This window comes from Falco biarmicus, chromosome 7 (assembly GCF_023638135.1).
Source record: "Falco biarmicus isolate bFalBia1 chromosome 7, bFalBia1.pri, whole genome shotgun sequence".
NCBI lineage: Eukaryota > Metazoa > Chordata > Aves > Falconiformes > Falconidae > Falco > Falco biarmicus.
Window position 1 is genome coordinate 58,600,690 of NC_079294.1, and position 25,770 is coordinate 58,626,459.

Genomic DNA, 25,770 nt, shown 5'->3' on the forward strand with positions numbered 1-25,770 from the left:
ACAGATGCTAAGGCACTGTATGCATGAGTAAGAACTAAAGCATGCCAAAACACACAATGTATTAGAGGTAGAGTGACACTTTTTTTGTCTAAAAACACATTGCTAGCCTTCACTATTCAAACTAATAGTCCTTCACTAGCTGGACTAGTCCTACTACAATTAGTCCTTCACAACAGAAAGATAAAACAAGGGAACTGGTCGAATAGGACAAGATTTACTGCAGTATTCCCATTTCTTTCTTGAAAAAATCCAAATACACCTCTCCAACAAGACATAGCTGGGGTGGGAAAGGTTACATCAGTTACACCAGACAAAGTCGGGAAAACTTTTTTTTTTAAAGCAATAAGTTCACGCACAGTTCTTTTTTCCCTCCTTTAGAAGACAGTAGTTGCTCCTTCCTACAGCAAGGGTGGCAGGAAATGGCAGAGAAAGAAAACATGCTGAAATAGCTGTCACTGTCCCCTGTCCCCATGGGAAGGAGAACCTTGAAATAGCTGTCACAGTCCCCTGTCTCCACGAGAGGAAGAACCTTGCAAGGCTGGCTATCCAAATTAAAGTCTTTGGATCTGTAGATAAGGGTCCCAATTACTGAGCAGTATTACTAAGTTCAATTTCACATCCCCAGATCTTAGTGGAATTTTCAAAGTAAAAACTACATTATACATCAAGCACTGTAAGGAAACAAAATACAAACAACGTGCTTTAGTAAGTGTTATCTACAGATTTTATGAGGGGAAAAAACTTCACCTTTGCATATACACTAAGTTCAATAAATGCATAAATCAGAAATACCTATTGGTAAAAATATGCATCAGTGAAGGAGAAATGCTCACCCAAGATTCTGCATCACACTACTCATTCACCACATTAAGTTTTACTGTGTAAACTCTAGAGGAATAAAAAAAAAATCACTTCCTTTGACAACTGCAAAGCAAAATAATTTTCCAAGAGATATAACTATCCTTCAGATGAAAGTTAATTTTATCCTATTTAATTAGACACTGTTACCAATTTAAATCCTGCCCTAGAACATGGAGTTTACCACAATGTCTTGTATGTATGTGATGGACATGTGTCATTTATTAGGCTTTTTATTATTCTTGGGGTGGTGTTAATTGCTCTACATACATATTTTTTGTTCTACTATAACAAATGACTGTGTGTGGCACTGCTTTGTGCACCATTATACTATACCCTATACCCTCAGCTTTAAAACAGAGTACTTGCAGTTATGGAGTAAGTGACCCTAAAAAATTTCTTCTACATTTCTGAGTCCTGCAAGAGAACTTTTATATCGGCTCCAGACAAGGTGCTACAGGAAGAAAAGTTGCTGTGGTCAGCAGCGCAGCTCTGTATTTTAAAGGAATCTGATGATCCCAAAATCTTAAGATGTGAAAGGCATGTGCCTGCTATGTGGTAGGACTTCAGGACCTGAAGAGCAGCTCTGAAGGGACTACAATACAATTAAACATTTGAGACAGAACAGATTCCATTATTACTGAGGTCACTACTTGGTCCTCACTCTATACACACAGTGTCGGTTTATATACACTGAATTTGGTCAAAAAGACCACAGATTAGGCAAAGAGAGGTAACAATCAGGGTCTGCATTTCTATTCCTAGGATACTGCTTGGTAAACCTGTATTCTTTAAGTACCAAAATAAAAACCGAGCATATTCCTGAGAAATGCCAAATACTCACCAACATGAACTAGGCAGGACTGATAATAGTTCAGTATCTTGCAAGATAAAAGTCAGTTAAGCAAGATGCAAGCTGCTAAATGTCAGCTTTTAAACTCGTTAGCATTTACGTTTAACTGTTTCGGGGATGGGGGGGGGGGATAAAAAAGAAAAATCAACAGAGCACACGTACTACTTAAAATCTCCACATGGTCCTTCGTGAGGTGAGGATAAAGTAATACCTATATTCTTTTAAAAATAACAAAAATAATAATCAAGTATAATGAAAGCACATCAAGAAACAAACTGTACAATTTCTGAACTGCACTGTTTATTTTGCTGCTTGAAACCTAAGTGACAGTATGCCACTATAATTATGGGGTTTCTTCTAAACCTTTACTACACTGCAGGTACAGAAATATACGGACACATTTTTGGAGAATTGACATTTTGCAAAATGCAGCAAACATTTCAATTTATACATGAGAAAAGGAAGTGTTCAAAAGGGTATGCATTTCAAGTTATTGCAGGTTATTTCTGTGAGAGAATTTCTGCAGGTAAAACATGTTTAAATTTAACCAACAGTAACGTGTCAGTGTATTTAAAATCATGACAAAAATCTTCTCTCTGGTCATTAACTGCCCTTTGACAAATTACTAGGATGTTGTATGTACAGGGCAAGATGTCAATACAGCATAAATCCCGTGGCATTTTGGTTTTCTTCTGGAGATTAAAGCTGTTTTTTTCTTGGGATAAATGCAGCAGCAAAACACAAACCAGCTGATCAAAAAAGCACTTCTGCCATAACTCCAATAATTTCAGGGCACACCAACTGACAGTAGTTTTGCCATTCCCAGTTCTTTTAAGGTTTACATCACTGCACTGTTGCCTTAAGTACGTTTGTAAAAGCTTGTTTTCTGTTAGGCCAGCTTGCTGACTACAGCCTGGTTGAGAGAATTTAGTTGGTTGGTCCATTTATCTAACGCAGTATACCGTGCACCACCCCTCTTCTGATGATCCAGTTCTAGGAGCTGGTTGACTTGATCAATTCGGCCATGTATAGTGCTAGAAGTAAATAAATAAATAACCATAAATTGCTAATGTACATGGAAGTAGGAGCTGACAATAAATCAGAGGTAAAATAAGAGGTCGCCTTACACAACTGAGACACAAAGTCCATTTCAGAATTCAGCACTTACATAATATATTATCCTGGGTAGTACTGCCTATTTAATTGTCATGATTGGAAATCAAACGAACTACTTCATTGGGCAATGCGTATTTTATCTGCCTAGCTATGACCTACATATAAAGTCTGAAGCAATAAAAGGTAAACAGTTCTTGAAAGTCAAGGAATCATGAATAATGGAGATTTATGTAACAAGAAATTACAATATAAATCTCGGTATGAATTATGTTTTCCTAGTAGATGTAACAAGTTACCTTTATAAAAAAGATTTTACAAAATGTAGGTAAGTTTTTCCAATCAAGGAGAGCAGACTACTAATTTGTCAACTTGAAAACGTACTTGAAAATATACATGGGTACAAGCAGAAATTACGAATAATATTAAATTTCATAATGTTATAATAATTCGTTTTATATAATAATATAAATTATTATTTATATAATAATAAGTTTATTATATAATTCAAAATTATAAACATGCCACTCAGTCTCTCTTGTATAATCTTCTTGGCTCACATCTCACAAATATACTTCATGGCTCATAAGCCAAGCAAATACAAAGACAGCAGCGTTACCTTTCAGTTCTAGCATCAACCAGTATTGCAACAATGTACAAAAATGGTTTGTTGCTTCTTGTATACTTTGATTATTTTAAAGTAACCAAAAGATCAGTAATCAAGAATAAAGTACATACTTATCCAATATGCACTGCACAAGCAAGCTTTCCACATCAGCTACATCTATGTTTAACTCCTAAAAGAAAAAGAAAACTCATTATGCTGCTACACTGTTTTGCAATGTTAAATCCTTCCAATCTTTACTTTCATGTACAGAATTTGTTTTCACTTCAAAAGTATCAAGTCAATAATGAACTCTCAAGCAAAAGAACTCCACCCAAAGCATGACCAATGATCAAGAGATCAGTAATTTTTCAGAAAAGGCTGAAGAGGCTAAAGCAAAATTTTGGAAGCTCCAGAAATTAGTTGCTTTGCTGACTTACTGGGTGGGGGGGGGGAAATCCAAACAAAAAATAACAAAAAACTCCCACAAAAATCCCCACCACCACAACCAAAAAACCCCAACATAAAAAAAAAAAACCAAACCAACAACCACAACAAAAAAACCCAACCCAAAACCCAAAAAACAAACCAAAACAACACAAATCCCCAAGAAATAAAATAAGACAATAATTATCAGAAAAGAATGGGTCTGTACTCAAAATGATTTAGAGGACTAACTGCATCTTCTGGCTCAAGCAAGTTTTAAAAATGTTAAGACTAACTTAAAAAAACCCCAACAAACAGAGAATTCTAAAGAGAATTTAAGTGTAAAAATAAGCATCAGTACTTGATATATTTTGGAATGCTGTGAATTTTTGCAAGGAAAAAAATCACAGACTCAAAGAAGATGAAAATAGTAATCTATTGTCACTGAGTTTTGACTTTGTTCTTTCCAGACTAGGGAATGAAATCAGTGATTCCAGTATAATAGTTGGTTTGTTCTATTACCACAGTTCTGTAACTCACACAACACAGACATTTGAAAATCTCTTCTGAACAAAAGGAGTTCGTATTTGGATTCTTATGTTCATAAAATTTAGGCTCATAATTACATTTTGCGTTATAGAATTTTTTTTATATTTCTCTTCAGAAAAGTGCTTTTCTACACCGAGTAGAATATGGTAATCAAATATGTTAGAAGTATATCACAGCACACATTATAAAAAGCATTAGGACATCACTTGAAATTTACGTTTTCACACTGCAAAGCTGCCAGCAGTGCAGTGCATAGTACTGCTTTATGGTTTAGATTGTGTTTTAGATGTTCTATTTCTGGAAGCACTGTATTTATTTAAGAGCTTTTATTCACAATTAATCATTTACTTACGCAAACACAAGGCTCCACTGACACATACCTTAGAAATAAAAGGAATATGTATTCTTGTGTAAGGCTTAATTAATTTTATAAGCACTTGTGTTCTGATGTTTCGCAAAAGCTCTGTAAGAGAAGAAAAAATTTAATACTGTAGTAACAACAGACTGAAATAAATATGCCATACAGCTCCATACAGCAAGATACCCTAAATACTATCATCTTTTTTCAGAGATGGGAAGAACAGCAAGATAAAGGTACCCTCTTTTTCCAGGGATCCAAGCAATATGTAACTCTGAAGATGGCCAGGTAAGAGTTAAAAACTCTTTAAACATGGACTAATGTATTCCCTGGTAAAAGCTTAAATTACTGAAACTAACTGGATAAATCATACGGATTACTGCACAGTATGTCTGCCCCTTTAATTTATAGCCAGAACGCTTGCCTTGTTCAGAAGGGAGAAAAGGGGTTCTTAAGGGTTTGAAACTTAAGTTTGCGTGCATTTACCTTCATGGGGAATATTCACATTTTCAGTTAAAAGATCAGGGCCTAGTAGTACAATTAAGATGAGGAATTGAAGAAGTACAAAACAGTCTGCATTAAGTGGCTGATTTTGCTTAGGTAAGATAGTGCAGCCATAGTTTTAGAAATTTTTACATTATTAAAGAAAATTTGAATAAAATGAAAGCATAAATTACAATTGTAAAATGAACTGAAAAAGAGCGAGATCCATTTTTACCTAACTAGTTACACAAGGACTGTTTATATAATGAAAAATACTACCGAAGACCAGATTAGGTATCTCAATAAAACTAAGGAGATTAAAATGAGGCAAGGTATGTAAACGTTATAACCACAAACATATTCTGTATCACCGCAGAGAGAAAAAAGATGAGACTGTCTTTTTCCCCTCTGGGTATCACTAGCAGACTATTATCATATAAGGGGTGAAACTCAAATTCTCTTCAATCCTTTGATTCAACTGTCCTCTCCCTGTCTTGCTTTCCAGTTCTGTCATACTTTCTTCCTTAAGCATCCACCTCTCTAATCTTACAGAGTCTCCCTACAAGAATTTGAAGCTTACCAGCAGTCGACGCGTAACAGCAGTAGAGGGGTTATATTTAGTTTCCCCTGCTGTTTGCCATGTTCTCTTTTACAAACAAGAAGTCTAAGAAAACCAGGTCTCTGGATTTAACTCTTTTCTTTCATGTAACTATCCAGCTAAATGACCTTGCAATGTCACAGTAAGCCCTATGCTTGATGAAAACAGTAGTTATCTGAAAAACCGGACACTATATTCAAGCAAAGAGACTTTTATATTCTCAGCTGTATGACAAATGAGGAGGCAACTTTATTTTGTCACGTTAATGGAATGGAAGGGCATGTGTTAATGTGTTTTATTATAGGTGCTATAAATGCAAACATTGTTTTCAACAAATACATTAGAATTATGTATCTTGTTACATACTCTATAACTACTCATTTATTAATGCAGCTTTCATTACATTGTCTACTCAGTTTGTCTTTAATCTGAAGCAGAAAATTAACCTTATAAACTAGCAAACAAACAACTTTTATCAGGGTTGCCCTCATTTAATCCTTACAATGGAAAAATCCCCACCACTCAAAACATTCAGTGCCTAATGTCACCATAGATATTATCTTAGAATATCTACTCTTGCTAGAACTTTCTCCATCATTCCTGCAATTCTTCAGAGTCATTCTACATGCCTGGATGCATGGTGGCCTTCACCAGCTTCTAAAGAACTTGGAAACAGTAAAGGGAATTGTCCACAACTAATTACAAAGACCTCCTATTCTACCAAGAAGAAAAATAAACTGGGGGGGTGGGGGGAAGCAGCTTACCAAGGTATGAAAACAAGGATTAAAATAGCCTGCAAAAATACCTTCAATGTGCTCCCTTATGAAGGGATCGTCCATGATGTTGCTGTGATTTGTTTTCAGAATCTTCTCAAATTCAGTGATGTCGTTATTCTGATAGGCACTTCAAAAAAATCAAGAGATTGAATTACTCTCTTTAAAAGTTAAACACACTCGTAAGACTGTGTTCTACATCATCTAAAAAGCCCCCATATTAAGTGTTGGTGGCAAATAATTATATTCAGAACCTTTATAAGGAAGAACTATTTCAAGATAAGATGCAACTGAAATGACCCTTCTCCTACTTCAATTGAAGTAGCATTTACAAAAGTTTTGTATGAAGATTCAGTTATTCCGCAAGTGCACTCTTGTTTCAAAACTTCTGTACTTTAAGGAGGTATTCTTTAAAAAAAAGCTTGACCCTAAAAATAACCAATTTTGAAAAGTATCTTTACTTGAATTTTGGCTTCATGAAGCTATACTTCATGGAACAAATAAGAGCTAAAAAGAGTCTAGTGGGCTGCTGCTCTTTCTAGAAATGTCCATCTTTAGCTGAATTCTAAAAATGCTGGACTTCCAAGGCTAACCATCACTAATTCTGGCATAATATTACTTTTTACATTTTTATTTATAGCTTATTTTTAGTATATATATCACTTAACTAGTCAATCTTGTTTTCTGAGAAAGGATTACAAAAATAAGGTGGGTTTAGACACCTATTGTTCAGTAGTGGCACCACAGCATCATTTAAAGGCAAGAGCTGTAACCACTGAAACAAGACCTTTTCCTTGAAATATAATGGTTATACAATTAAAATCTATCTTTTCTTACAGGACCAGTCAACTGTGATAGGGAATAGCTACTAACTAATCAAACTTACACAATAATTCAGTTATTATTAAGCTACAGACTATCAATACTTAACCTGAAAGACATAGTGTCCAACATAAGCATTCAACTTCTGTTTAATACTACATCAAACATTTTAAAAACATCTGTTTTTCCTTCATAGTCTCTGTATATTTTCAAATTGTTTTCAAACTGATAAAAACAAAAAAAGCATCCTTTATTATCAGTAAAATAGGCAAGAAAAAGACCTGTAAGGTGGAACTTGAGGAGTCTGTAAATGGAGTTAAATGAGTGGAATGGACTGTATCACATGAAACCAATAAATTTTACTTCATAATTAAAAGGAATTTCAGGTAAGTATATTTTATGGTTTATTCCAGAAGCGTCTCTTTATCACAAGTAAAACATTCAAGATCCCAATATAGAGTATAGGAAGAATTAAAAACATATTTGTAATCTTTGGAATTGATTTAATCTTCTGCATATTTCTTGTCTACACTGCTTTAATTGCATTATTGATTTTAAAGAAGCAGTTATACTCAAATGTCAAGATAAAAGATATAAATTAAGAATATGAATAAAATCAGATTGGGTAAGGCCATCTGGAGTCCCTTCTGCCTCAAATTCACATGAAACTATGACAGTGAAGTAGAAACGGCATGTCTAAAGTGGAATTATTGGAAACAGTCCCTTAATAACTGCCAAATAATTTTTTCATCGTTACGTCAATAATGGGTGAATGTCCTTGCTTTCAGAAACAATTTGCATGCATACAGTGGTACAGTACTGTATCAGTATCAGAGCATGGTTTGTTCCAACATGAGATCAATTGTGTATTTCAAAATGTGAACAGGCATTACTTCTTACGTAATGAAAAGGTGGGAAAAGTTTTCTAACCCACCATTCTTTACTTTATAAAGACAGGATACGGTGATTGGAACAGATTAGCTTCAAAGCACAGTATACAAAAACTGCCTCAGTTCAATTTATTTTGCTTGATGATTTTAATACACTGAAAGTTCTCACATCACAGTTGCCTCTAAGAGGTAACAAGGCCTTCTTTTGATTTTCACATGTTTGAAGGATAGATCACTTGAGATTTCAGTTTCATATTCCTAAATTATGAAACTCCTTTAGTAATCATGACATCCATGCATCCAGTTATTCTGTTGGCTTTGGTATGAGACGACAGTCATCTCAGTTTCTCATATATAATCAGCCAAACCCTAAAGACCAGTTGCAGTAGAAGGTGGGACAACTTTATTTAATGGAAAAAATGAGGGTTTTGCCATTGCCTAAGAAACTCAGCAGAGCAGAAGATAACAGCATGTTTCTGTACCCCTACCTGGTATAGTACAGATACTCTGGTATGTCATAGTAAGTTTTTCTTGAGAAAAACAGTTAACAAATATATGCCCAATATTTATGAAATAACTTTGTTAGCTGTGCACAGAAAAGCCATCTCCAAAAATATTCCATTTCAGGTTTGGAAACTACATCATTTTCATTTTTTGTTCTCCAGAAAAATTAAAATCTTACCTTACTAAATTCGTCATTGCTAGAATCTCTGGATCATTTTTGTATGGTTTAGCCTACACAGAACAGAAAGCACAACATGCATGTTTAGATTTTAAATATTTTTTTCCATCTTCATCTTTTGGGTAAATTCCCTATCAATTCAGAAAAGGGTTGGAAAAAAGGGAAGAAAAAAATTATACCTCCTGAGAGTCAAATGGATTTATACCAGATTTCATAAGCATGTTTGCTAGGACCAAGTATTTTAAGCAAGTGGTTCTTCTGGGGCTCCCTGATTCATCATAATTCTTGAATGCTTCAAAAAAATCAGTATGTGCCTTTTCAAACTCTCCTTCTCTTAAGTGCATTTTGCCTCCACATTCTGAAAAAAAAACCACAGATGAAGAGAAAAGGAACACTGCGTGCTTGTTGCTGACTACAATAATTGTACTCAGAAGTTCCAAGCTATTTCTAAATAGATTACTGAAATATTTTCAGGAGTCTTTTCATTCTCTAAAATAGCTAGAAAAAAAAGCATAGGGCCTTCACATACAACACTGCCATTTGAATAAACCCTATTTCAAAGAAGAAAAAACAAAACCCAACCCACACAATAAATCTAAAAGAACACTAATCTTCACAGCCAATCATTATTTTAACCTTATGTTAAAATACTGTAAAAACTGACATGGAATTTATCTCCATTTCAAAGGCAAGAGACTCCCTATATTTATGGAATTTTCCCCAACCTGTTGAACAGAACCACACAGAAAAACTGAGAAATACTGTAGATCTCCTTTTACTTCTGAAGTACCCTACTGATGCCCGATTGTCTGTGCAAGTGCCTACCCCACACCCAGGGGAAGAGGGGAGGTATTCTGGAGAAAGTGTTTTTCAAGATACACAGCATGTTTCCACTATAATTCATCATTACAGATAATAAACAGTGTTTTCAAAACACATCTTAAAGCCCTTTGGTTCCTGATGAATTTTCAAGAGGTGAGACATCGAGCACAAATTCACAGAAGGGGATTACAGAATAGCAGCCCCTTCCAGCCTTGGTTTTTGTCCTTTGCAAATGCCTTTGTATTTATCCTTTGTTGCCTGCCATGGTGTCAAACAGCTCAAGTCTTCCTCTTGTTCTTCTGTTGCTTCTCTCCTACACTATATTTAGCCAACAGTCCTGCCCTTCTGAGCAGTGCATCTGGTACTTAGGCACCAGAACAGCAGAGCTGAAGTCCTACAGGCGGCAAACATTAAATAATGAGACAGTAGCCACTGCATTTGTATATGGTTTGCCTGCCTCTGAATCTACAGGATCCTCTCTCTTTATACTTGGAACTGGAAAAAACATTATCAGTTTTTCATAACACTAATCTATGCAAAGAAGTTAAATGAAAAATTCAAGATTAACTTGCCTCTGATAACTCCCATGATCAGTGGATGAGGAATGGCTGACTTGATGTGCAATGACTGTTCATATAGTGCTTTAAGTTTTTTGTTATTTTTCTGTGCTGTATACATTTGAATTTCCAAAGCATAGATTTCCAATAGTTGAGTACCTTTTTTTAGATCATCTTCCCCATCATCAGTCTAGGATAGATTAAGTAATAAATACTGTGAAATTTTAAGAAAACAGTGATTTCAGTTTTACGCTAGTAAAAATCTGATTACCTAATACTCTCAGTAATTTCCTGTCAGAAATTAGGATATTCCTAAAACTTTAAAATCTTGATATAACTATTAGCACAAAACATACCAGTTCTCACAAGATCTTACCACAGGCCAAGTTCTGAAGCAATTTATTAACGGAAGTATTTTTGTTTAATTGATTTCCTCAGAACTTTTACCGTTTACTCTTCAACTTTCCTTAAACCACACTCTCAGTATATAAATGCAATGACTGACACACATACAAATATATAATACATATGATTTCTGCTGCCTATAACAAGCAGCAGGCTGCATGGCTAATTTTTTTTTCCTTCCAAATGCAAAATTAACAGCAGTATTTTCAGTTTTGAGTAAAGCTCACTCGGAATCTTCACTGTATTTTAAAATAAATGTCTATGCATTATTTATTATTCACATGTGCTTCTCATCCTTGCAGCTGACTACAAGGAAACTTAATCAGCAGTTGGGAACAATTTTTAAAAAAATCATCTTTAAGCAAGGAATAAAACACTTAGCATTTTTTGTTCATGTTATCAAACAGGTAACAAATTAAAGCAGGCTCTGTACCAAAGCTCAGTAGCATGCCTCAAAGACCAATAACAGAAACAGATGTAAACAATAAAATAAATGTTTACTAAGCTACAGTGATTTAGAATATAAAGGTACCTGGCACGACTGATGCAGCTGACGCAAAATCTTTTGTAGCTTTCCATATTCTTCTCGTTCTAAATATAATTTGCCAAGCTGTAATAAAAAAAAAAAGTTGAAGTACTAAAGTCTATTCAGATTTTACAATTATAATTTGTAAGAGTTAGCTGAAGGTGTCACAAACAATAGCAAAGAACAGTAAGTTATATATTTTACCTTTGTGTTTGTCTTAAACCACAATCTATCATTCTTAGCATCTTTCAGAGCTTCAAGTGTTGTTTCATAGAATTCCTGAAGCAAATCCATCTGACATAAAAAATCAGAATTCTATAATTGTAAACAGCAAATTTGTACCTGTTAATAAAGTCAATCTGAACAAGCTAAAAGTGCATGCTTGAACTTCAAAATAAGAAAAGTATCTGCATTATACTGAATGTCTGCTTTTAAATTGTAAAGAGCTTCTGAAATAACAAAAGTAAGTACACTTGCTGTTCTGATAGAAATAGATACAATTAAAAAGTCTTCACATTTTAAGATTTGCAACTATCTATCATGCTAGTGAAAAATGCCACCTTATACAAGCCCATCTTATATAACCAAGTAATAAAATTCTTATGTTGTGTAAAAAAAAGACAAAACACAGGCAACATTGCTCCTACTTAAACGGAGGAAAACAAAAATTATCTACATATCAAAAAAGATTTACAAAGAGAGAAATGGTGAAAAGGAAAAGATGCTTTCTCCTTTCTCTACTACCAGTGTTGCATGAAAGAAACCTCTTGAGCACATCAAACTGTTTCTTTGCATAAAACCTGAAAATACAACATCCAAAATGGAAATCAAAGTGCTGACTGTGACCTTTTAACACAGGTCCTACAGACAATGCATTACTATTGTTTATGGCCATTGCTCTTTCGTGGATAACAGATCCGTGGCTATACATCAAGTTAAGATTTCCAGATTGTCTCTCCAGGTCTGGTTCCGCTGTATTTAGCCCAAACACAATGACCTCTGCCAACAAGGTATAGTACAAGACAATCCTTTAGACTATCATTCAACTATTACACTTTCATTGTCTGTAAGTGGCAGGACAGGAAGGACTGTGATGACAACAGAGGCGTCATCATGAAAGACCAGTGACTCTATATATGCAGGAATTACTTCCAGGCAGTCAGTTCGTTTCTACTCTCTGTAAAGCTTCTACAACACAAAAGAAAATTTGGGCTGTGTATCTATGAACATGTGCCTAGCTTGCACAGTACACTCAAAACCAGGCAGTACTTAACACCAAAACTTCATTGCAAAGTTTTTCAAAGGCTTCCTTCTCCCCTCAAAGTGAAAAAAATAATAGTATTGTTTAATTACAAATTGTGTTTGAGAAGGCAGTTATAGTGGGTAGCTACTATGCTAAAATAAAAAAAAAAAAAAAAGTTTTTACTGTTCTTATTAGAATAGCAATCCCAGGTAAATGTTGCCAAAAAAAGATAGACAAATTTACGAAGTTATCTGTGTTGACAGAATCCGTTAAATGTGGGAAATATATTTTAACATATGACAGCAATTCATGCTGCAAATGTTCCCCATTAAGATTAAAAAACCCAAACCCAAACCACCATACACAAAAAAGTCCATTGTTAAAAATGCCAGGAGGAAATCCATGAAAATGAAAGACCCAAAGATCTAACCTGCTTGGAAGTAGAGATATAATCAAGAATAGAATTGATGGATTTTTCAGAGTAATTCCTCGTAACTGCACTCCGTATGTAGGTCAATAACTGTTTATATCTGTTCATCATTTCAGGAAAGTTAGTCTACAAGAAAAAGAAAATTACATTATAATTTTTGTCTTAATCATTAAAAACTGAATTATGTCTTGCAAATACAGATACAGAAAGGAAAGCATAACAGAAAGCCTATGCAGCAGTGGTTGCTATTAGGAACTTTTACATCACCACTTTATACACAAGCAGCAGAATCAGTAATAACTTCAGCAAGACTGCATGGATTAGACATCTAAAATATTTACCTCAACAAAGAAAACAGAGTTGGCTATACAACTATTTGGAATGGTTGTGTATGTAGCATATAAAATTTTCACTGATTTGTTCTGGTGAAGTACACACAGAGAGAAGTGTTACTGGTTTCAATGGTAAGATACCTCAGAATAGCAAGGACTGAACCTCAAACTTTCAGAGAGTATCAGCTGACTACAGTAGCTATTTTGCATCCATTTTGCCTTTGACTTACACCACAATTTCCCTGCCATGTCTGTAGTAGCCATTAAAGGCTGCAAGACATGAATTCTGGCAGATTTAGTTGTCATAGCCATAAATTAAAATAATAACTTAAGATCTCTGGATCAAACACAAATTTATGCCATTTACTCTCAAGTGATAGCTGTAACTCCTACCAATTTAAAGTTTATTTTAATCATCTGTTTCAGAGCTTTGAATCCCCATTCTCCTTTTTCACCTTCGAGCTCCAAAACCTGAAACAAAACAATTTTAAAGACAAATTTATAAAAGCTTTATTCAAACCTAAATTGATTTGCATCTTGTTTAAAATGTACATAACCCATACATGCCTTTTCCCACCACTCTGTTCCTTTCAAAGTAGTGTTTGACTCTGCCCTGTTCTTCAGTTTTGCTCTTCCCTGATACTATTGAGAAAGTTAGTGAGGGATATGTATCTTACTTAGTTTTCACAACTTAGCTGATGTAGGGAGGGTGAATTGTTATTTATACATTTTGTTGTTGTAACACCAGACACTAAAATTTAACGTCACTCCATAAATACATACACACAAAAAAGTTGTAGCACCCCCTGCAAAACTGACTCAACCCGCCCCTTGACTAAATTAGTCAAAAATTTGCACTTCTGAACCACTATAGTTCCTTCATGTATCAGAAAGGCTTCTAGGCTTTAACATAACACAGTTAATGGATTTTTTTGTAAGCAAAAATTTTAGAGGTTTTTTTTGTCATGTATATAATAACATTATACACTATAAATAAGCCAAGAGAGGCAAAACCCTATTTTTTCTTTAAAAAGTTACATCTGGCATATTGCTTTCTGGCGGCAGTGTGCAAACACTAAAAATTTAAAACTGACACGAAGGAAAGAAACTGTGTCACTAAGTAATTACATGTTTAAAGCTTTGGAATCAGATAGCAAACCAAATATAATACATTACATAAGGCACTGGGGAAACACCGTTTCATTTTTAAAAAAACCAATGGATCTGGCTTCTATGGTTAACACATGAAAACACACTTAGCATAGTTTAACTTGGTAAATCCTGAAGATTAAAAACTCAGTTCTGTGATAAAAATATGACTCTTCCATGTCCTATTTATGCCCCCCAAGAATGATCCTGAAAGGCAGTCAGCCAGGAGTCTACGTTGTCTAATGATAAACTTAGCACATTAGTAAGTTAAAATATAGACGTTATTCTTAAAATTCCAGAAACTAACTCAAATGGTAAGCAAGTATTTTAAAATGTGAATTAATATGAAAATAACAGATAGAACATAAAGACAGAAAACCTTCTGAAAACTGCTTAATGCTGCTTTGGGATCATCTTCCTTCAAAGCTTTGGAATTGTAGTATTGATTTTCCAGATCCACATTTGGTTCAGAATTGCTGTCCTCAGAATATTCCTACATTTTCAGGAAAAGAGAAAAAAACAAATAAAAATCAGAGAAAAAAGAAAGGTTCAGAACTTCTAATACTGTGCTCAAAATTAGTAAAATATAATAAAACATACTGTTCAAACTGACATGGAATGCTTATATATTAACAGAAAATCTTCAGATTTCGAGCATGTAGCAGGTATGGACTCTTAGGATGATTTCATCTCTCTTCCATTACTAGGCCAGCCTCACCACCCACCAACACTTGCCTGTCAACAGATTTCTTTCTGGACTAATGAACTTGTAGCTCTACCAACTTTGCCTTTATGACAAGTACAGACTGTATGATTAAAATTCTGCCAAGTTTGGTGTTTAAGGACAGACGGCTAATAGCATATGTCATTTTGGGGGGAGAGCGAACATGCTGGCCACCAGTCTTCTAAAAGGTGCTCTATTATATGACCTTTGCTATCCACAGAAAAGACTGGCTGAGCTGCCACACAAGTAGTGATTCAGCAATAGAGGACATAAAATGCTTCCATGAATCTCTCTCTAAACTGCCTTTTTATGTCATAATGATTCATACTTGTCTAAGGGAATAAAAAAAAAGAATGATGATAACAACAGCTGCTTCTGTGCTGAGAAGCAGGAGACAATTGAGAAAACGCTAAAGATACTGCCAAAGAGGGTGGGGTGGGGCATAGACACCATAGTTTAATCAAATAATTACCCATCATGTACACTAGCGCCAAACAAATTAAAGAATTTACTTCTACTAATTATTACTTCATGTTGTGGTTTAACCCCAGCCAGTAACCAAGCACCACACAGCTGCTTGCTCTCTCACACACACACCCACCCCGAGGGGTGGCAAGGAGAATCGGAAAGGGATGTAACACTCGAGGGTTGAGAGAAGAACAATTTAATAATTTAAACAGAATAAAAAAAGGTAAGAACACAATAACAATAACAAGAACAATTATAATGAAAAGTTGGGGAAAAAGGCTAAAATCCAAAGGAAAAGGGAGAAAGGAAAACAAGGGATGCACAGTACAACTGCTCACCACCCGCTGACCCATGCCCAGCCAGCCCCCGAGAAATGACTACCCCCCCAGCTGACCCTCCAAGTTTATATACCAAGCGTGACATCCCATGGTATGGAATACCTCCCTGGCTGGTTCAGGTCAGCTGACCTGGTCGTGTCGCTTCCCAGTCTCTTGTGCCCCTCCAGCCCTCTGGCTGGCAAAGCCCAAGAAACCAAAAAATCCTCGACAGTATAAACATTACCTTGCAGCAACTACAAACATCAGTGTGTTATCAACGTTGTTCTCACATCATAACCAACACACAGCACTGCACTAGCTACTAAGAAGAAAGTTAACTCCATCCCAGCCACCAGGACAATTCATTAAAAAAACCAAAACAAACCAACCAACCAACCAAACAAAAGTACTCCAAGGCTTTTTCTGATGAAAAAACCCTTAAGTAGTTTATCTTCTTTTGCTGAAGGACAATGTTGCATGCCTGAATTGCAAAACACTAACAAAGCTCAAATAAACCTCAAATGAAGTTGTTACACAAGTTAAAAATATTTCACATCTGCATATTCAAGACAACTTTTCTCAACAGAGCGCTTAGCTATTAGGAGATCAACTGCTTAATAGAAACTGTTTAAATCTCAAAGTTATTGTCATCAGAGTAACCTTCCCCTGTAACAATATAAAGAATGCGTAGTCAGGTGCCCTTCGTTAAGTTGGAATTTCTTCTTTTACTGTACTACTTCATCAGGCATATTGATTCCTTTGTTCATTCATATATTGCTAATATTAACGGACTCCTTCAAAACCATGGGAAGGAATGAAAAAAAGATGAGGCAAGACAGAAGTTTTAAATTAGCCGTCTCTTCCCTACAGTGCAAGCACATCTTTCAAAGTTTAAGTTTTCTGAAGTTCTAATGGAAAAATTATGGGAGCTAACGGTTGGCCCAATTTCATTAAACATGGTCCTTGAGGTATTTTTCAACCTGCTTATATTTGTTACAGGTAGGCAAGATGCTCATGTACGTATTGATTTATATTCACATGAAGTATTAGTACTTTAGTCCATTAGAATGAATGGACTTAAAAGCTTACCGAATTCCACAAACCTTTTTTTCTGAATTCTAAGAGAACTAAAAAACTTAATACTGAAAACTGCAAAGAACACAGGAAGGAAGTATCTTGTTTCATTGGGGTGACTTTCATTTTGGTTAGCTTTGTTTCGTCAGTTCTTTACCCTATTGATCCAACATTGACGGTGCAGCTACAAGAACATATAAATGTCAATAGCTGTAAGTCTACCAGGCACCCTATGACGATATACACTGCCAAAGCTTAAAACAGCATGTAAGATACTTGCAATCAGCTGATGTTTATACTAAACTTGAACAATGGGGAATATTTTTGGCAGAAGTATCTATTTGTACACAAATAAAAGTAAACTAAATTAATTCCTTTTAGGAAGCAATGTGCTCTGTTAGCCTGAAGCGAGACACATCTAAATGTTCACCTTAACTCTGGCAGTGATTCTGAATGTGGACTCATATAGGAAGCCTTTTTTCAGATAATTTTTCTCAATGCTAGCTAAATATCCCATAAAGCTATTTTTGTAATAATATTAATACATAATAAGGAGTAAGTTTAATGTCCAGAGATAATTTTTTTCTAATGGAAATACTCTGAAATGCATCAAAGGTAGTAGTTTTATGTTCTCACAGCTATATTTTTCCTTCATTCTATGCCTCTTTGCCTCTCATCAAATTTAGGATGCTGACATGGACTCAAAGCTCTAAGGGAGATAGGGCTTTCCTACTTCCAGGAAATGCTATGTAAGGTGCTTGCTTTAAAAGGCGTATTTAGACTTAATGGCTGTGAAGAAAACTTTAAAGCCATGAACCAAGTATGAGATGATGCCATGAATCTCTAGACAATTAAAAATAAAAACCAGCCATGCAGATACTGCATCTTAATTTGCATCAATGCCCAATTACGCCAGTGCTGAACAGTTCAGAAGAACCAGCACTCTACCTTCTTTTGATGCAGAAATGGCTTAGTGCTGTATGATATCAATGTGAGAACATTTCGCTTTTTTCAAAAGCAAAAGGAAAGAAGGAAGAAAAGTGTGAAGCTGTATCCTCAAAGTTCAAAACAAGAAAAAGATGCATTTCCTTCCCAGTACTGAAAAGTTCTTTTAACAATAAATTCAGATACCAAATGCCTAACCTTTCCTCACCCTCATTTCCAATACTCCTGCTTCCTGTCAGAACAACTTCCCCAACTCAACTCTTCCAGGTAGAAAGTTTGTTGCATCAAACAATGCAATACCAAACCAAAAAAGTACAAAAATTAAGTAGAATATCAGGTTTACAAAAAGGATTTCTACTCAAAATCTCTTCTATACCATCTAGAACTAGTATTCTGCATAATAAAGAACATTCTTAATTATAACTTCAAGATACAAAAGCACCTGTGTGATATACTTTAGCCCCAGCGGATGTAAAAAAAAGTAACAGGCCTAAAAAACTGACAGAAGTCAGCATACACAGAACTGATCTTTGAAACCCATTTGGTTCTCCCTTCCTGAGAGGATCAAAACAAACAAGTGGGTTTTTTTATTATTACTCATGAAATCAGAAAGCCCTGATACAGCTTTTAAAAAAATGTAGTTTTAAAAAAGTTAAGACATTATTTAAGCATTGCTTCATTGAAAATCTGCATGTTCTAAATGTAGTCAGTTATAAACAATCCAATCCCATCACATCACTTTTTGGAGGAAGAAAAATTATCACACTAGCTCAACTGTAATGGAGATAGAACCTCTGATGTAGCTTACTCTGCCTGGAACATAGTTCTTTCAAATAATTTTAATGAAAGTTAAATTAGTATCAAGGAACCAATTTAATTTACAAGTCTTGTATTAAGTTTTCAGAAATTTAATTTCACCTAGTACTAAAAAGCTTTAAAACATTAAGCCTCAGCTTCTAAAACTAACACATATAGAAGACAATTCACCCCCGTCAGCTTTATTCATCCTTTTTAGGGCATGGACCCATTTGCAGTTTCTCCAGCAGCAAAGGCAGGTTAAAAGCATCCAGCACTCCCCGACCCCTTGCTCATTTCTGGTCCTAGGATTCCCCTTCCCCTTCCCTGCAGCAATTCAACATTTTATGCTGTACGAGTCCTTGATGACGGCTGATCCTGCTTGGGTTGAGAGAACAGACCCGCCAGTGCTTACACAGATGCAGTCCTGAGGCTGGTGAGCTATGGCAGAGGAGCAGGTGACATGGAGGGTAAGAAAACCAGCTGTGGTTTCAGAAAACTGTAGCCGAGGCCTTAGTCAATGTGGTCTCCAGAGATTATATAGGGCTCTTGAAGCATGACACCTCTCCTCACAGACAGAATATGGTACATGAACTTGGAAACCATAACACTGTATCGGTGACATTTAGGAGTAGACTTGTGGTATTCTAGCACATTGGAGTGGCACATTAACCTGGTACAGTTAAACATGTACAAACCCAAAGACATACTTTGTGAAAATGCCCATTGTTTAGTTACTAATTTTTTTGCCTCCTCTCTTGCCTAAAGCACTTCCCTAACCTCTACATTGAAAGCGGAGTGATAATCCAGAAAAAACCAAACTTCTGCTTCTCTGTGTATCATTCACTATCTGTATAGCAGCCAAACTCCTACTTTGGCAACCTTTTAAAAAAAATAAAAGAGAAAGTAACCATTCAGAAGATAACTTTCCAGACAGAAGACACAACACAGAGTTCTATTTCTGTAGAAACCTATCCTTCAGGGACATTATTAACAATACTTATTACTGTCAATTTTCAATTGCTGGTAATTTTACCAAATTTCAACCATGCGACTGACTGAAAACATGCTTTTTTTCAGAAGTGCAGTTGTTTCTGAGAGTAAGTCTGGTACAAAGTTGATGTTACTTCAGCTAACTGTGTTTCATAACCATGGCATTTAGGAGGTCTGCTAACTCTAGGATTTGGAGCGAAGACCTGATATTTTGCAAGAGTACTAGTGATGTGGGTTTGAGGGGGGGAGTGGTTGGTTTGTTTGGGTTTTTTTAAAAAACAACACAAAAATGCCCAAATGAGGCCAACTGGAAAAAAAAATTCCTCGTGGTATTAATACAGTAGCTTGCCAGCTAGATTTGTTGAACATTTCATCCACAATGAACATGCACTATTTTGCACTGGCCACAAGTGACCAACTGAACACCATCCCAGCACTAAGTACAACTTTCTCTGCATTTGCTCTTCCTGGACCACTGGCCCCCAGGCAGCAGGACAAAAGCCAAGTAACAGTTTCTATGTGCATTTGCCACCGGTATCCAGGCACATGAATATAAAGAAAGCAATCAGGCTGGAATGCAAAAGAGTAAAGAGGAAAGGAACAGAGACAAACCGTGAGACTAAAAACAGTGAGTGTGCTTCATCTAAGAAGTCTGCAACCACTCAACCATGCATTGGGAGTCCTGGGTTTCTTTTTCATATTCCAGGTGTCTCTGCTCTTCCGCTCCTATTCACTAACTCTGCAAGTCATCTTGTGTCTGCTGGCTCACACCAGGGCTGACACCAGGAATAAGTCTGTGAAGCCAGCAATTGGCAATGGGGTCAGCACAGTTCTGTGGAAAGACAGGGCTCTGCCTTTTTTTTTTTTTTTTTTTTTAAGCAGAAGTTGGAAGATGCATAGAAATGAGACAGGAGACTGCAGAAAGAAAAAAATAGTATTATGACATGTAAAGAGGGTGGAAGCGTCTTTTCTTTCACCCTCTGTCACACAGCTCTCCTATAGTTAAGTGCGTCCTTTTCTAAAAGTCCAGGTTTTAGCACGACTTTAGATTTAATTTACTTCTGTTTAATACTAAACTGTGTATCAGATCCTGGGGAGCTCAGCTCTGAACGGACTGCTAAATAACTCTCCCAAACCACTCCCCCCCCACCCAACAAACAACCAGAACTTACTGACACTTGGTCAGATGGAAAGAATTTACTAATTATTCTCATGCTTTTTGCTCCAGTATTTCCTTCCGAGACATTATGGTAATGAGAAAAATAAGCCCCAAATATATTAATTCTGTGTTTAAAGATGAGTCTGAAGAGAACGCATAAAATAAAATATCAGGTCACACACTGAATCAATATAAAATAGTAATTAATTCAGAGAATAGTATATGCTATGTCCTCTGTGAAGCTCATGATTTTTTTTTAATCACATACTAATGTAATTAAACATAGAAAAGAAACAGAAAAGGGTAAAGTGGATCCGCTTGATTTGCTATCTGCCTAGTTCTGAATGCTTGTTTTTGCAGCATTATCACTTTCTTGTTTGCAATATGCATGTAGTTTTTAAAACTACAGCAATACTGAAACATAAAGAATTGGGAAGAAGTACAAGTATCTGCATGAAATTTCAACTATCTATTAAAAAACCATCAATATAAGGTAGGGGGAAATTCCCTGTCTATTGATGAGACTGCTTAACAAGCTTGGTAACATACAGAAATTCCTTCTGAAATGGACTATATTTCTCCCTGTTGGAAAGAAATAAGCGAATAAATTCGTGTTTACGAAGCTGCCATTCTGGGAGCTTGAAATAAAATGTAAGACTGCCTATTTCCTAGTTATCAACACAGCCCGAAAAGGGAAATCCTCAGTAATCTGAAAGCATGCTTTCCATATTTGAGCCATGTCAATCCCCATGAACCTGTAGCCATCTCACCAAGGTGCAACCTGCTGGCTGTTTACTGGAAGCGCACACAGCTCTTCTACTGAAGTCACTGAAATAATACAATTCCATAACATAAAAGGACAAGTTGCTCAGTGAACAGATTTGACTATCCTTCCCCCAGATTAATTTTAAAGTTGAACTTCAGAACACAAAAAAAGATGTGTCATTAAGAATACCAGCGACAAATTCATTATTTAAAACAAACAAACAAAAAATAATCAAGTAGCTGTATTACAACTGTCAATATGTTGTCATTGTACAATGAAAAGAATCAATTTCTAAGGAAAGGCTGAGTTTAGTCTCCAAGTAAATTTTAAATGTAGCTGTTTGTCTGAGACTGAAAACAAAAAAGTTCACAATGGTCCTTCCCTCTTTCTGCTTCTCCACCCTCAAGCTGAAACTAGTAAACAGAACCTGGACTGACAACATGTAAAGCACCTAAGAGCACCAAACTAGAAATTAAAATTGAGTGGTTTTCATAATGACCAGTAAACATTATTCTGTTCACTGAAGCATAGAGTGGAATAATTCATGTTATAATCAAGGCTGTCACTGTACATTACCAGCAAATTGTGCATCCAGGTTCATCCACCTGCGAATATAAATGGAATTTTTTCCTCCCATCGAGACCTCCAACAGATACAAGTTAACTTCTATAGAAGCAGCCAAGGTCATTTACATGCAAAAGCTTGACTTTTAACCCAATGAAAACCTAAGCAGAAACAGTCAGCTATGATCAGTAAAGTGGGTAGTCTTCAGTTGTTTACAGTGTAGTAATTACTCTAATTATACAAAAATGCATGATGAAGCTGGGAAAGAGCTAGGCCTACAGACTATCTGTTCACATTTCAGTTCAAGTGCAAACATTTGCATCCTTTAAGGAAATTTAACTGGCTGGTTCTACACAGTCAGCAGGTCAAGAGCACATTTAAAGAGGAACAGCCATAATCACTTCTAATAAAAGCTGACAAAATGAACACTTTTTTGGGAGCCTTCTTTGCACTACTATTTTTAGGCTAGTAGCGACCCTGGCAGACCTGAATCTAGTTTTATCATACTGTATTTTGACAAAACAGCTATTTCTTTCATTAACTCTTTCTGTAATTACCGCCTCTCCTCCTATTCCTTAAAAAAAAAAAATTCACCAACACTCTCACGTACTCTTTTGTTTTCAATAGTGTACTTACCTGAGTATTTTGTCTTATACTCTTTGTTTGTTTCAAACCCTTCTGTGACAGCCTTTACACTGGACTTGAGAACCATGCATCTCCTTCTAGTCTTAGTTTAACTAGATTTATATCAAAATGAAAGGAAGAAACCAGGCCCTGTCTTCAGGGCTCTTAACTATTTTCCAAAACAATTTTGCAGAACACTGCAATTACAGTTTCAAACACATTTGAAAACAACATTCAGTCATGGTTTGTCAGTCCAAGAATGCTGAACTAGTCTAGCTGGAATATTTTTATTCTGAAATTCTGGGTTGTTTTTTCTCCCATCAGTTAGAAATCCGAATTAAATTTTCAAAAATCTGTTTTATTTAAGGATACTTAAGTATTATTTGGTGCTTTAACATAGGATTCACATACAGAAGATAAAAAAAAATAACATGCTCCTAACTATTACAAGGAGTATTTTTAAGTTTGGGAAAGGTCTGGGCTAGTAGTAATTAACGATGATGAAAACGTGCCAGGAAGTAACTACTGTCAGGGGCTGAAGTTTGCCACAAGCAAGAAGTTTCAGCAAGGCCTTTCTGATGAGGAAGAAAGTACTTCACAGGAAAAAGTGTCACACCAGAAATTATTCTTGGTGAACACTGACATAACACACAGTGAGCTCCGAGCTGCACTCTTACTCAAATTTATATGCAGACAGCTGCATTTAAAGATTGAAAAAACCACAGTTCCAATGGTTTCTCCGCATGCCCAGTTCTCATGTTATGGATATTAAAGATGAATTCTGCTGTGTTTAGTATTCCATTGTTTGTATCACATGGAAAAATAAACACAGTATTTTAAATCAGGACATGGATTTCAGTGTTAATGAATGGAAATTGATTCTCGAATAAACTGGACCAACAAAATATTTTAATAGTCTCAGTGTATTGCCTTCAGAAACCTTGTTTGCAGAAGACTGTGAATTCATTCATGGACCTAAGTGGAACAGTAATGGTTCTTGGAATACTGACACAAGCAGCTCATGTAAGATGACAACACATGTCAAACCGCGCTTTTACGTGAATTTAAAAAAACTCAAAACCAAAACTCAGATGGTTTTATTCTATATCCAAAGTCACACAGCTTATTCTGAGCAGCTCATAAACGAATCTGTCCAGAAACTATTTCAGATAAAATCAGAGAAGTCTCTTGCATGAATTCATAAGTAGCAATGATTATCAAGTAATCTGTTAGAAAGCAAGTCTTCCACAAGCATCTGGGGTTCTTCAGTGAAACTGCAGTACTGTAAATACAGGTTTAGCTGAAATGAATGAAATACTCAAGCCTCAACCATACACAGCTTTTTTTAAAAACGCCTCTGATCTAAAAACCTATGCAAAGTTCAGAAAAGCAAAAAACCAACCAATCAAGCTTCAAGCCCCAGTATAAGACAATGGCAATAGAATTACAACTAATCAGACAGCACAGAAAACATTTTTTGTTTCAAATATGACAGCTATTTGGTTTACTAACATAGCACAAGATGGTTTTACTCACTGTAAAAATTTTGTTTTTAATAATCTAAAGCAGACTCGTTACAGTAAAACACTTCAATTACATTCCCAACTACCCCCCCCGATAAACTGGTCTGTTGCTAACTGCAAGCAGCATTTTCTTAACTGCAAAAGCTTAGAACAAAACCTGATGTCAAAATGCAGCTCGATATAACAGGACAACCCCCAAACTCCGCAATTAAGCGGGGGAGGGGGGAAGCTCACCAAGACTATGAAGAAAAAAAGTTAAAAATGAGTATACCCTCGACACATTGCATCAGAAACCGGCTGTGGGGCCATTTCTTCTCTTCCCCCCACTTTTCCCTCAGTTTGACGCTCACGCAAGCACAAGACTGACATGTACCCCCGGGGACCTCCCGCAGCCGCGGGTGGCGAGGAGGGCAGGCAACTTCACGACTTTATTTCGTGCCCGACACTGGGGTCAGAGGAGGAGGAGGAGGAGGAGGAGGAGGGGGGGGGGGCGGGGGACAGCGCACCGGAGCCCTCCCTTCCCCCTGACCCCCGGGGAAGGCGAACCGGGGCGCAGGCCCGAGGGGGCCAGCCCGGGGCCTAGCTAACCGCCCGGGGCCGAAGCTGGCCCGTTTTCTCCGCGGGGAAGTGGCGGGGCCTGCTCCGAAACCAGCACCCGCCCCTCGCGGCCGCTGCCACCACCCCTCCCGGCCGAGAGGGAACTCAGCCTGTCACCGCTCCCTGACGGGGCAGCGCCCGCCGGGGCGGCGGCCCCGGCCCCCAGCGGCACCGCTCCCGCGAGGCCCCCGCGCCGCCGCCCCCCCCCCCTCCCCCCGCGCCCTACCAGGTCGTAGTCCTCTTCATCATCGCACATGAAATCATCCTCCATGTCAGACATCTTGGCCGGAGGACGGGCGGGGGGAGGGGAAGGGGGCCGGCGGAGGGAGGAGGCAGCGAGGACGGCCCCTTCTCCCACAACGCCGCGCGGCGCTGCCCAATGTGGCTCCGCTTCGCCCGGAACCCGCTGCCGCCCGCCCCCGGCCCGGGCCACACGGAGCCCAATCGGTGCTGCACCACCGCCCGTTTCCTCTCCCCGCTAGCAACCGGCCCTAGCAACCGCCGCCGCGCTGCCTCGGCCCCTGGCGCCGGAGGGGCCTCCCCGGGCCACACCGCGGTGGCGCCGGGGCTGGTCGCCGTGTAGCCGGCTGTGAGCGCTGCGAGCCCGGCTCCCGCGGGCTGGAGCTGCGAGCCTTGCGGCCGCGCCTCTGCATGGCAAATTCAAAAACCTCGGCCGCTCGCCGATCCTGGCAGCGTCGCCCAGCCCTCAGTGCAGATTATTTGCCTCACTCGGTGCTGCTGAACGGTT

At 37.3% G+C, this 25,770-nt stretch overlaps 1 protein-coding gene across 2 annotated transcripts; it reads right to left on the reverse strand.

The window, feature by feature from the left end:
• Positions 1–1,989: 1,989 nt before the first annotated feature.
• COPS2 (COP9 signalosome subunit 2) lies at positions 1,990–25,430 on the reverse strand. Of its 2 annotated transcripts, none has more exons than XM_056346257.1 (13): positions 25,249–25,430; positions 14,853–14,966; positions 13,718–13,795; positions 12,993–13,118; positions 11,524–11,613; positions 11,326–11,403; positions 10,404–10,578; positions 9,189–9,367; positions 9,010–9,062; positions 6,648–6,745; positions 4,784–4,866; positions 3,563–3,621; positions 1,990–2,745 (listed from the first exon to the last, which is right to left on the reverse strand). In XM_056346257.1, exons 1-13 carry the CDS (start codon positions 25,300–25,302, stop codon positions 2,601–2,603), a joined length of 1,332 nt encoding a protein of 443 aa, XP_056202232.1. In that variant the 5' UTR covers positions 25,303–25,430; the 3' UTR covers positions 1,990–2,600. The 2 variants fall into 2 exon arrangements, with proteins under 2 accessions (XP_056202232.1, XP_056202228.1); XM_056346253.1 differs by having other exon boundaries at positions 11,524–11,634; positions 25,249–25,389.
• Positions 25,431–25,770: the final 340 nt, after the last annotated feature.